The following is a 10,994-nucleotide window of genomic DNA, read 5'->3' as shown; positions in this document are numbered from 1 at the left end:
TCTGCAAAGAAGGGGAAAAATGATCCAACAAATTCTCTTCTAGCTTTATCATCTATGATTCCATAGCTTACACTGTGTGGCTGATAAGATACAGCCTGAGGTACCCATTTATATCATTGATGACTCTATTTGTCATAAACTGATGGAATTTTATACATTTGTATATGTACATGGACATCTAAGTATCAAAAAATATCAAACCTAATTGTCTGAAATATATGGCTAAATGTGATTTCACTCTCTGCAGGAACTGCTGATTGTAACAAACTGAAATATGTCTTCAGTAGCAGTGCCATTTTACCAGAGGAGGCACAAGCACTTTGATCAGTCCTATCGCAACATCCAGACAAGATATGTACTTGAGGAATATGCAGCAAGAAAGTAAGCGCCTTGTATTTTACATATGGAGCATAGAGAAGTTTCTATTTTGGGTAATCAGTTCTTAGAACCAAGATATTTAGCTTCCTCCTCTGTTCCCCAAAACTGTGATTTATTCAAAATGGTAGTTTTATCAATTCCTTCCATTGGGATGCTCGTCTATAGAGTGCCACCAGCATAGCTAGGCTTTCTAGCTACATTGCAATACAACCACACAGACATTTTACCTCAAGATCTGTCCTGTTTACTATTTCCAAATTGGAAATTCTTTTAGGCTTCAATTGAAACTCTGACTTAAAAAAATTTGTCATTAAACTTGTAAATCACAGAAACAATTTTTTACCCATTCTTCCATGTGACATGAGGATATCCTGTCTCCTGAAGCTGGCTATTCTTAATTATAGTTTTTGTCATTCAGTTTCCTTTTTAAAAATTAAATAAAGCTTTAACTCCTCTCATGTGAAATCTCAGAGTTTTAGCCGCAAGATACATGATCTTTTTATTTCGAAGCCTGGAGCTTTGAATCTTGGCTGATTAAGAATCCCTGTCCTCCCTCCTCAGTAAGTAAGATGCCTAGCTAGCTGTCTAGCTTGTCCAGCTTCCCTTATGAAAGACAAGAGTTTATGCAGAAGGTTTTGTGAAGTACAGAAAGGCAGGAATATTTAGAAATAGAAAATGTTGTAGGGATTTTGTGTGATTTGTCTATTACACAGGTTGGTACCCTCATGGTTCACTGAAGTGCTATCACAGCACTTGAATGACTGAAGACTGAGATAAGTATAAATTTAATAGAACTGAACGAAATAAAATGCCTAATAATCTCCAGTGACAGATGATGGGCATTAAGCCCTTGAAGGGCAAGTGAGAAGCAGCACCCTAGTGCAGTCAGGGAGGGATGCAAAGCAGGTTTCTCACTGAACAGTGCTTGGTCATGGTATTCAGCTCATTTAAAGTTGTTTCTTATACTTTTGAGTTCATGTTTTACCAGAATTGCCGGGTTATAACAATGTCTTTTATATTTGAAGGGCAGCTTCAAGACAGGCTGCTTATTATGAATCAACTGGCTTGGGAAAAACAACATGTAGACTCTGTGCCAGGAGGGCACGCACCTTGGCTCACGAAGCAATACAAGAATCGAGGAAAAGGTAAAGCTCTGTTTGTCCCATCTGACCTGTGTAGTGGCTCTGGTACCATTTAGTATCACTCTTTTGCCCGGTCTCTTTTCAGAGTTGAAAAGACTGGAGGCTTCTCTGTCACTGTTCTTCAGTAATCTATTTTGGCTGGAATACTAAATGACTGAGTGTCACTTTCAATCTCACATTTCAACCCAGCGTTGTTCCCCTAATCCCCACTCTGACCCTCGAAAACAGCTTTAAAACCAAAATAAATTAGAATCTGCCTGGGATCCAAAAGTCAATTTTTAACTGATTCACTTCACTATTCCTAAATTTCTGACTTGGATCAATTTAAACATTTTGAGTTCTTTCCTTAATATCAAGAGGACTCACTGTCACATCTCAGTTACAGCCTTGATATGAAGTCCTATAGTAAATGTGCTGACAGCAATATTCCTGTTAGTGATTTTGACTGTTTCTTCTCTGCCATGCTCTACAATGACTGCACCAAAGACACAGAGAATTTTTACTACAAGAATGAATTCTGCATTGTTTGTAGAAAATGTGTTGCAAAAATCATATACATTCCTATGGTTCTGGTACTTTGATTGTTTTTAAATGTATGTCCTAGAAACAGAATGTTCTAGGAATATCAAAATAATTTGTATACTCTGATTTATTTTTTTAAAAACTGTCTTAATTTTTATCAATATAAAAAAATACATGACAGAAAAAGGCTGGTATATAAAGTACATTGAAATGGTACAAAGAAATATTTTTAAAATACTATACAAATAATGTCTTGATCTACTGCTCACTGAAGCTTATGCAAGTCTTCTCATTTGCTTCACAGCATGCTGGGTTATGCTTTAAGAGTCTTACTGTATTCTACAATGACAGTCATGTTAGAAATGCCTGATGTTCAGCTCCCTCCCTTTGTTCTGGTGGCAAGGCAAAGACTAGTGTAGGTTGATTACTGAATCAGCATGAATGCAGAAGCACGAGCTAGCTCCTTCTGAAAATGTTTATGAGTAGGTTTTTTTTAGGTATTCTAAAAAATCTATGGAGTTAGATTGTCAGGGAACAACCCATACATTTCTCAAAATGTTGTCTTTTCCTGGTAATTTCTACAATACTTCCCGCTCACCCTTCTCCAAGGACAGCTTTTTGGCATGCAGTCATTCATCAGATCCTTGTGGACACCTTGGTCTGTATCTTTGAGGTGAGGTCAGCTGATACAGCCCATGGAGCTATCACAGCTGGGTGCTAGAGCCAAAGGAACACTGTAAGCAAGGCCCAACTGTTACCAGGGTGTGAGCAGTCACAGAACGTGCCTTCATTCCTCTTCCTTCTTGTGTCCATGGGAAGGAAAATTAGGGACCAGTAGGAAGCCAGGCAGGTTCTTGATCTTGATTACCAGAGGATTAAGACCGTGGGGTACCACATCTATGCGACCATGCCCAGCTTTCAAGACCTGAAGCTATGGTACCATATATACAAGGGGAAAGAAAATGAAGGAAAATTCATATTCATTGCACATGCTCATTAGAATAGGCAGATAGGCTCTAAGAATAATTTCTAAACTTGATTTTAGATCTTGCTGATATGTTTACAGAGCCCTCAGTTGCCTAACGTGTATGAGTGACAATCTTAAAGCTTCATATTCGTTGCTTTTACCTGATATTTTTTCTTGTTGTACAGGACTCATGAACAAAAGTCTGATGCAAGTGAAGAGAAAAGGATCCGGTTTGCCAGTGAGTTGTCTGCTTTGGAAAAAGAGATTCACACAGCCAGACACCATGCTAGGGAACATCTGGATAGACTTGCTATACAAAGGATGGTACAGTGCTGAACTTTTTTGTGTTTATCCAAGCAGGATTGTAAGATATACTGAAATTTAGGCCCATGTTTCAAATACTAATAGAGGTTTAGCATCTTTTAATTGTGTGAATTTAAGATTAGATCTTCTACCCTATTTGAGTGTGGTGCTAGATGCTCCTTTTCTTTTCCTATATTTAATAGGTAGAAGAAAATATGGCTCTGGAAAGACACGCTCTTGAGGAAAGTATAAGTCGAGCTCCTGAAATTCTAGTGCGCCTGAGGTCTCACACTGTCTGGGAAAAGATGTCTGTGAGCCTTTGCTTCACTGTCCAGGGATTTCCCACCCCTGTTGTACAATGGTAAGAGACCGGCGTTTCCTAGCCCTCTAAAAATGTTGTTAAGCTTTTTTCATTTGGAAGTTATGGCATAACTGATAAGTGTCACATACATAATGGCTATGTTAAACCCCTTTATAATCCTCATAGATGTGCTGGATTGTAGCAGTTGATACTGCAGTGGAAGGAGTGGGAGGACAACTTACTGAATGGCCCTGTGCAGTAAAAGAAGCAAACCTGAGTATTTCAGAAAGCAGACTGCGGAAGGCATTCCAGTCTTTCTGGAAATTGAGTTCTCTGTTGAAGTGGCAAATGGCAAAACAGCTCACAGGCTTTTGCTAAGCCTGGGTGAAGTTGCACAGCATCATTGTTGCTACGGGCTGTATCCGTTTTCGGTTTGTGTCAGGCTCTATTGAGGTGGATATGAATGTAACATACCTAAACCGGCTCTCCTTTCCAGACAAGCGCTGTCCTATATATGTGAGAGCCCCAGGCTGGATTGTGAAGGTCTAACCTGAGGCACAATCTTGTGTTATTTCCCTTGTTTGTGCCAAAGTGCTTTACTGTGATCCAAGACAAAGTTTGCTTCCTGTGTGTCAGGGCTAGTGGACTGGAAAGTTCAAGTCACATGCCATCTTCTCTCTACTTCACTGCCTGCTCTTCTGGTTTGAGTGCACGTCTTCTCTTTCCACTTTCTTACTGCAATGATGGTCCCCCTTTGCCTTAATGGTCCAATGTGTATCTATCCATATCTACTGGAAAATGCTCTAAGCAGGTAGAGAAGATTTATATAGAGAGCTCAGATGATAGTAAATGATACCTGGATGTAAAAATCTACTAAATGAATGCACTGAATAGTACCTGATACTAATGAGTTCATTTTTTTCTTGATTGTCAGGTACAAAAATGAGGAATTGATTACCCCTGCAAGTGATCCAGTGAAGTACAGGATTGAAAGCAAATACGGAGTACATGTGTTGCATATAAACAGGTAGATTATTCTGGGGAATACAACAGTTTTTTATGTCAAATACAATTAAAAATTCACACAAAAACTGCAAGAGAGTTGTTAAATTCAGCACACTTCTCTGTTGGTAGTTACATTTAAGCCAGAGAATGGTCACTAAGTTGCTGAATATTAAATCCTGAAAATGAAAAGAAAAATCAGATATTTCTATTATTTAACTACAGCAGTCTACAAGAAAATAGAAAAGAAGAGGTAAGCAGCTGGAAGAATAGGTAAAAGCTGAAAGAATAACCAAAAGGAAGTTTCTTTTTAATTAGAATTATATCTTCTCAGCATTCAAAGTGGAAAATTGTCTGTGTATTTTATGGTCTTGCCATGATGAAGCTCTTTAAGGTAAGCAAAAATTAGGCTGGTCAGGGCAAGGCTGCTTAGTCTTCAGTATTTGTTTTATTTTATGTTAGGTTCTGTTTACTTTTTGATCTCCTTTTCTTTGTTCTGCAAAAGGTAGGGAAGTGTAATTTTTTTTTTTTTAAAAAAGGTTCTAATGGAATTAATTTTAATTTAATTAATTCTATTTTTCAAAATTATGTTAACCTTGTGGTACAAAAAATGCCTGGGTAGAACAGTTTCCCAAAGTAATCCCATGCTGTCCTAATCAATTGAAATATTGCATGCTACATGTGACTCAATACAAGCTTTTTTTAAAAAAAATAAAAACCCAAAGAAAAATGAGGGCATGACTGTGGTATTTAAAAAGAAAATTAATATCTAGAGCAGAGACACAAACCCCCCATTTTCATTTCTCCAGAACATGAGCATCAGCTGTGCTCAAACAGCTGGAATATTTGTGGCTAACGCTTAGCTGGCCAAACATTTCATCTTCTACCCTGTCTCCATCTGTCAGCAGTGGAAGCAGCCCTGAGCACAGCCTTGTGACATTAGTACAGAAAATAAGTGCATCATTCCTTCTGCTTTTGGGAAGGACTATTTGCCTTTGCCATTATGCAGCAATGTCCAGCACAACTGTTTACCTTTTCATAGCTCAGGGTGGGAGAAACATCTACAGAATATGGCAGCAAAAATCATGATGTTGGTGCTTTTTAAGGAGTAGCAGTACTCTGGAGTACTTCTAAGGTACTTGTAGTCTTCTACCCCCACATCATGGATAACTTGCTGACTGCTCTCTCTATCCTTGAGATGTCTCCACACAGCTGATTCTTCCCACCATCATTACCTCTGGAGTTAAGAGCAGCAGGTGAAAAGATAAAAACAGGTGGTCTTCTTGCAATCCTTGCCCTTGCAGCAGAGTAAATGGAAAATGCTCTCGTTTTTCTGGGTATGTCTGTGACAGTCAGGAGATGAAACTTCAGTGACTTCCTGCCAGTGAGTGACTGTGACTGTGTTTGTTTCCCTTGGTTAGTGTCCATGAGTGACTGCTTGGTGAGTCCACATGCCGGATATGTAGTACATAGGTTCCTTTTGTGACATTTTGGGAATAAGTGGCTTTTTGAAGAAATGAAAATCAGTGTCGATGCTGCTTTCTGAGCATCTGTAACCATCAGGCTGAAGGGTACTAATGGCTTATGGATATCCCCTTGGTGCTTTTTTTTCTTTTTCCTGTGCTGGTTATCTGTCATGTAGACACCATACACAATCAGCTTTGGGGGTGTTCATACCCAGCCGTATTTATTCAGACATACCACAGAGTAATCTATTGGTACCCACTCAGGTTCCCGCAACCACCCATCATCACCCACTGTTTACTATTCCCAGACCTGTACGTTTTCATGCAGGCTCCCTCATGTTCAACCAAGCTGCCATCTTCAGAGACTGTTGCTCTGTGTCTCTTTCATTCTGTCTGGCCGTGTGGTCTTTTTGCCACCTAAAGATGCCTGGCTGCTCTCCTACAGGTTTCTCTTCTCCATTTAAAAGAATAGTGGGGAATTGTTATGATTTATTTACCATAGAGTTATACAGTTTATTCAATCAAAATTTCTAATCTTAGATTTATTTCTTTATTACTATTCTATTTTATTTCAAAACTTAACCATCAGCTGTATTTTCTGTCCCAAATGACAGAAAATCAACATACAGAAAGTGAAAGAACATTTTGATAGTGCATTACTAATATTAGGTGTTTCTCATATTGAAAACAATGGATGTATAGCTAGTGGTTAAAAAAAAAAAGTATTATTAATGCTTTTATACAAACATGTATCAATTAACTCTGGATCTTCCATACCTACCTTTGTTCTTTGTGCACATATATTTGGAGTATTTTTTTGCACGGAGGGTGGGTGGATGGGGGGGTGTGGGGAAGTAGAGCTGTTGGGATTTTCTACCTATCCACTTCTGTGCTCTTCTCAGCTGTTCATACCAAAGTGCTGAGCTACATGCCATCTGATCCGCAGCCACTCAGAACGGCCCTGGAATTTCTTGGCTACCTTTCTAACGCTTCAGTGAAGCTCGGGGAGTGAACTTTTCCTTCTGATGCAAGTGTGATATTTATTCCTATGAGTATTCCTTGATCCCAGTGGAAAAATTCTTGAGGTGACCAGAATGTAACCGTGTCATCTTAAAGTAGTAACTGGACACAATTTCATCCCCCTGTTTGCTGTCTTCTAGGGCCCATAAGCCTATACAGTGACTGGATCATTTTCTTTTCTCTGTCTCATATTTTTATGATGTTCTGTGCTCAATTTACCACATTTTCTGCATGCATTCAGTGCTATCATTATCATATAGTGCTTCTTTCTTGCTTCTTTTAGGCTTCTTCAATTGGGAGCTTCAGCTCAAGGTCTCCCTTGAGCAGTAAGGAAAAGGGGATTGGAGTGTCATTATATTTTTTGCACGTAATTGGAGGAGAATAGATACGGCCAGCCTGCACTGGGGTAGTGATTCATTCCATCTTTCATCTCACTTTTAATAGGTGATTCAGAGTAGACTGTGAGGAATCCTCTGAGGGAAAGCTACCAGTAGTTGAAGGGATTGAGACATGTCTGAGAATGTGAGGGTTTGTTCAAAATGTATTTCTTTATCCCACCTAATTTAACTATGGGTAGGCATATAATACAAGATTTCTATATCAGATGTAGTCAAGATGAGGATGCCCTGTCGCTTTATAGCATATCTGCAAAATATTTTCTGTCTTAGTGTATATCTTAGTATTCTCGATTTCTTAGTTGCAGCTGCTACTTGTTTAACAACAGGCTTTGGTTTTTTGTTTGTGTTTTTACTGTGATGCCTCCTTAAATGAATCACTTAGCTTTATGCAACTGTGAATGGCTATATTACATTTTCTCATATGTCGGCTGAGGCACAGAGGGAACAGCAGTGTGCCTCTGGCTGGGGACATTCCTCCCCCCCCCCCCCCCCCCCCCCCCCCCCCAGTGAGCAGGCAGGTGAGCTCTGATAGGGGCTGGATGGTAGAAGGATCAGGGAAGCAAGTTTGATTTTCCAGAGCACTGTCAGTGTGTGCAGATGTGGCTGCACAGTCTCACCTGTACAAGGCTCAAAGTTTGACAGTATTTTGCCTTTTGTTAAGGCCCTCTCCCTTGCTTGTTTCATTAAGTCATCCCTTAAGTGCTAGTAATTGCAGCAGAAAAGGTTTGTGGTTGCATCAACAAAAATGTGCGGCAGAGCCAGCAGAGTGCAGTGTAATACCTGCTGCCAGCAGGCAGAGCTAGCTCTCTCATCAGGCGCTGCACTCCTCAGCACCACCAGCATTGCTTTAAAAAAAAAAGCTTAAAACTTGAATGAGCCTCCTCTTCTAACTATTCTCATTTAACAAATGACACTGTGCAGTCACTACAGCGCTATTTTAGTTTGATTAGGCACAAAAAGCTTGAGATGATTTAATCTGGAGAGATAGTGAGGCCTGTCCTTTCTCCTGACATAGGTGGAAGCAGAGCGGAGCAGAGTCACTGCGGCAGAGGCAGTCCTCTGGCATAGAAGGCAGAGCCTTTGAGCTGTACAGGGTTGCTTGGGTGATAAACTGCAGCTCCCAGGGTTTTGCAGGTATGCAGTACCAGTGAGTATATAGGCAGCAGGCATGGTGTTGTGCTCTTTTTTCCTTGCTGAAATATAAACAACAGCACCCAAATGAAATGGTCTGTGATCTTCTGACCCATCAGTCACTGTCCCCTATAAGCCGCAATAGTTGCGAGCTTGAGGAAGTGGTCACCTCATAACAGAGGTCCCCTCGTCAGTAAAAACAAACCCCAGCCAAACGAAAAGAATCACTCTGGTTCAGTCTGACTGAAGAACCAGAACATGAGATGGTAATACTGTAAAGTATTTTTACATTGTGATGTCATATAGCCATAACACTGAAAATTGTGTCATTTGGATTCAAAGGAGGCAATTTTAACTCTGTAATTTACTACATACTGCCTCCTGTTCTTGTCATGCACTGAATTGTGTTCCAATTCAGGCAAAAATGTTGTTTCAGCCTTAGCTCCTGTGTTTAAATCTACACCAGGCAGACAGATGAAAATATGCATTTTAAACAGATGTATCTACCTGGGGAATATTCCCCGCGCAAACATTAGTGCTTCAGAACCTCATGTGGATTCAGGGCAATTTAATTTTCACAGAAAGTATTAGTATCTTGGGACAGATACAGCTCTGCACTCACACTTCATGCTATCTAAATGTACTCCATGCATATTTCATCTGACCTTTGTAAAGGCTGGAAAACACATTCTCCATCATGATGCCAGACTAACTGTTGGAGAGACCACACCTTGCCTCCTGGGTACTTCAAATATCATTTCTAACTGGTTTTGACTCAATGCACTTTGCAGTGCAATTCAGGGAATCTAGGATTTTTAGCATACAGGGAAGTAGATAGGTTCCTAGATAATCCTCAGTCTGAGAGTTATCTTGGCATGAAAGGAGGGTCAGGACCTTATGTGACTTGCCGTGCTATCCAACTTTCTTCAGAGTGGGTCTTAAACAAATGTGCTGTGTAGCTCTTACATATTAACTCCATACACTTCCAATATCAGATTTGATGGCATTCTACTGAGTACTAGGCTATCTAAGATGGTTTGATTTCTCTCCTGGAAAGTCAGGTTAGAGATCATAGCAAGGAATTATAAAATGCTTCCAAAGCAGTGACCTCCAGAAAATGGATAGAGTTGTTACAGCTTCTTAAATAGCAGAAAGTGCTTGGCCTGCAGGATTGTTACATGTATGTTCATAATAACCGTAAGTATCTTGTTTCTCTTCATAAAACCAAAGGATATTGTAAGAGTGCGGTCAGTTATTTTGTCCGTAACTTGTTCTTTTATTCTTCCTGAAAAGAATAACTTTTGTCAAATAGTTGCTTTCAGACACTGAACTTCTTGAGCTAAAGAAACAACACTTTTGTGAATCTCCTGTCTGTTCTAAGACTTTTAGGATCATACTCTGTTTTCTCTACCTTGGAGACCATCACAAACAGGAAAATCTCATCAAATAATGTTTTTTGCTGTTCCTTATGAGACCAAAAATATGGGGAAGGATAAGCACAGATATATACCCATTTGAAAAGTTAATCAGGTATCTGCCATTCGGCTTCTTCATTTTAGGGAGACAATTTTGCTGTTCTTGCACCTCTACATTTCTGATGCTTTGAGTGGTCTAGCACAGACTGGGGCCACGTGTTTGTTCAAATTACACATTTTATAGTTTCTGGATTATTTTTACGCCACCTTGTGGTTAATGATAAATCACTCTTTAGAGCCTAAATCCTATGTAATTCTTACAGAAATTTGTTCCTATTGACTATTTTATCTGTTGTTTTGCTGGAAAATGAAGCCAAAACTGACAGCAGATGATGACTACTTTAAAGTGATACTTAATCAGAGTTAACCTCAGTTAAGATATACTGATATTTTGTCCTTGTTGTCAACACTCTGTAACAATGAGTTGTTGAAGAACAGTTAAGTTGGATTTGACAGATGCAAAGCAGCCTGAAGTGATGCTTTGTTTATGCGAGGGAATGACCTAATACAGCATTGATGAGGTACTGTTCATGACTCAGTTGTGATATGGGTGCTCTATGCTGTCTAAATCATGTCCAGCCCAGGGACAGATCAGCACCTCATCAGCAAACACAACATGGTGTCCTCAGCCCCTGCCCTGACAAATGTAAGTGTGCACTGTCCTCCTGGAGGGTCTAGCTCACCCAGGAGAAACCTGCACATGTAGGTGGTAGGAAGACGCTGTGCACCTCTGTAGGTCTTTGAGCAGGATGGTGAGTGGCATGGACTGTGGGCTGGAGAGCAGGAAGGCTTTATAGGGCAAGTATCTAGAGGCAAGGCCTGCAGGGTATGCTATAGCATATACATGCTACCAGTGCCTAGGAATCGCACTCATTAACTCTGCCTGACA

General features: G+C 39.9%; 1 protein-coding gene across 1 annotated transcript in view; it reads left to right on the top strand.

Annotated features, from left to right (window-relative positions):
• The first annotated feature begins 274 nt into the window (after positions 1-274).
• The window catches only part of MYOM2 (myomesin 2), a 76,946-nt gene continuing 66,226 nt past the window's right edge, over positions 275-10,994 (top strand). Inside the window, exons 1-5 of the mRNA XM_056344708.1 lie at positions 275-381; positions 1,404-1,523; positions 3,195-3,333; positions 3,516-3,673; positions 4,548-4,640. Coding sequence (XP_056200683.1) covers positions 275-381; positions 1,404-1,523; positions 3,195-3,333; positions 3,516-3,673; positions 4,548-4,640 — 617 coding nt within the window. The remainder of the gene's footprint in view (positions 382-1,403; positions 1,524-3,194; positions 3,334-3,515; positions 3,674-4,547; positions 4,641-10,994) is intronic.

The sequence above is a fragment of the Falco biarmicus genome, chromosome 6 (assembly GCF_023638135.1).
Source record: "Falco biarmicus isolate bFalBia1 chromosome 6, bFalBia1.pri, whole genome shotgun sequence".
In the NCBI taxonomy this organism is placed as follows: domain Eukaryota; kingdom Metazoa; phylum Chordata; class Aves; order Falconiformes; family Falconidae; genus Falco; species Falco biarmicus.
Note: the sequence above shows the minus strand (reverse complement) of the source record. Positions and strands in the feature narration are given on the sequence as shown.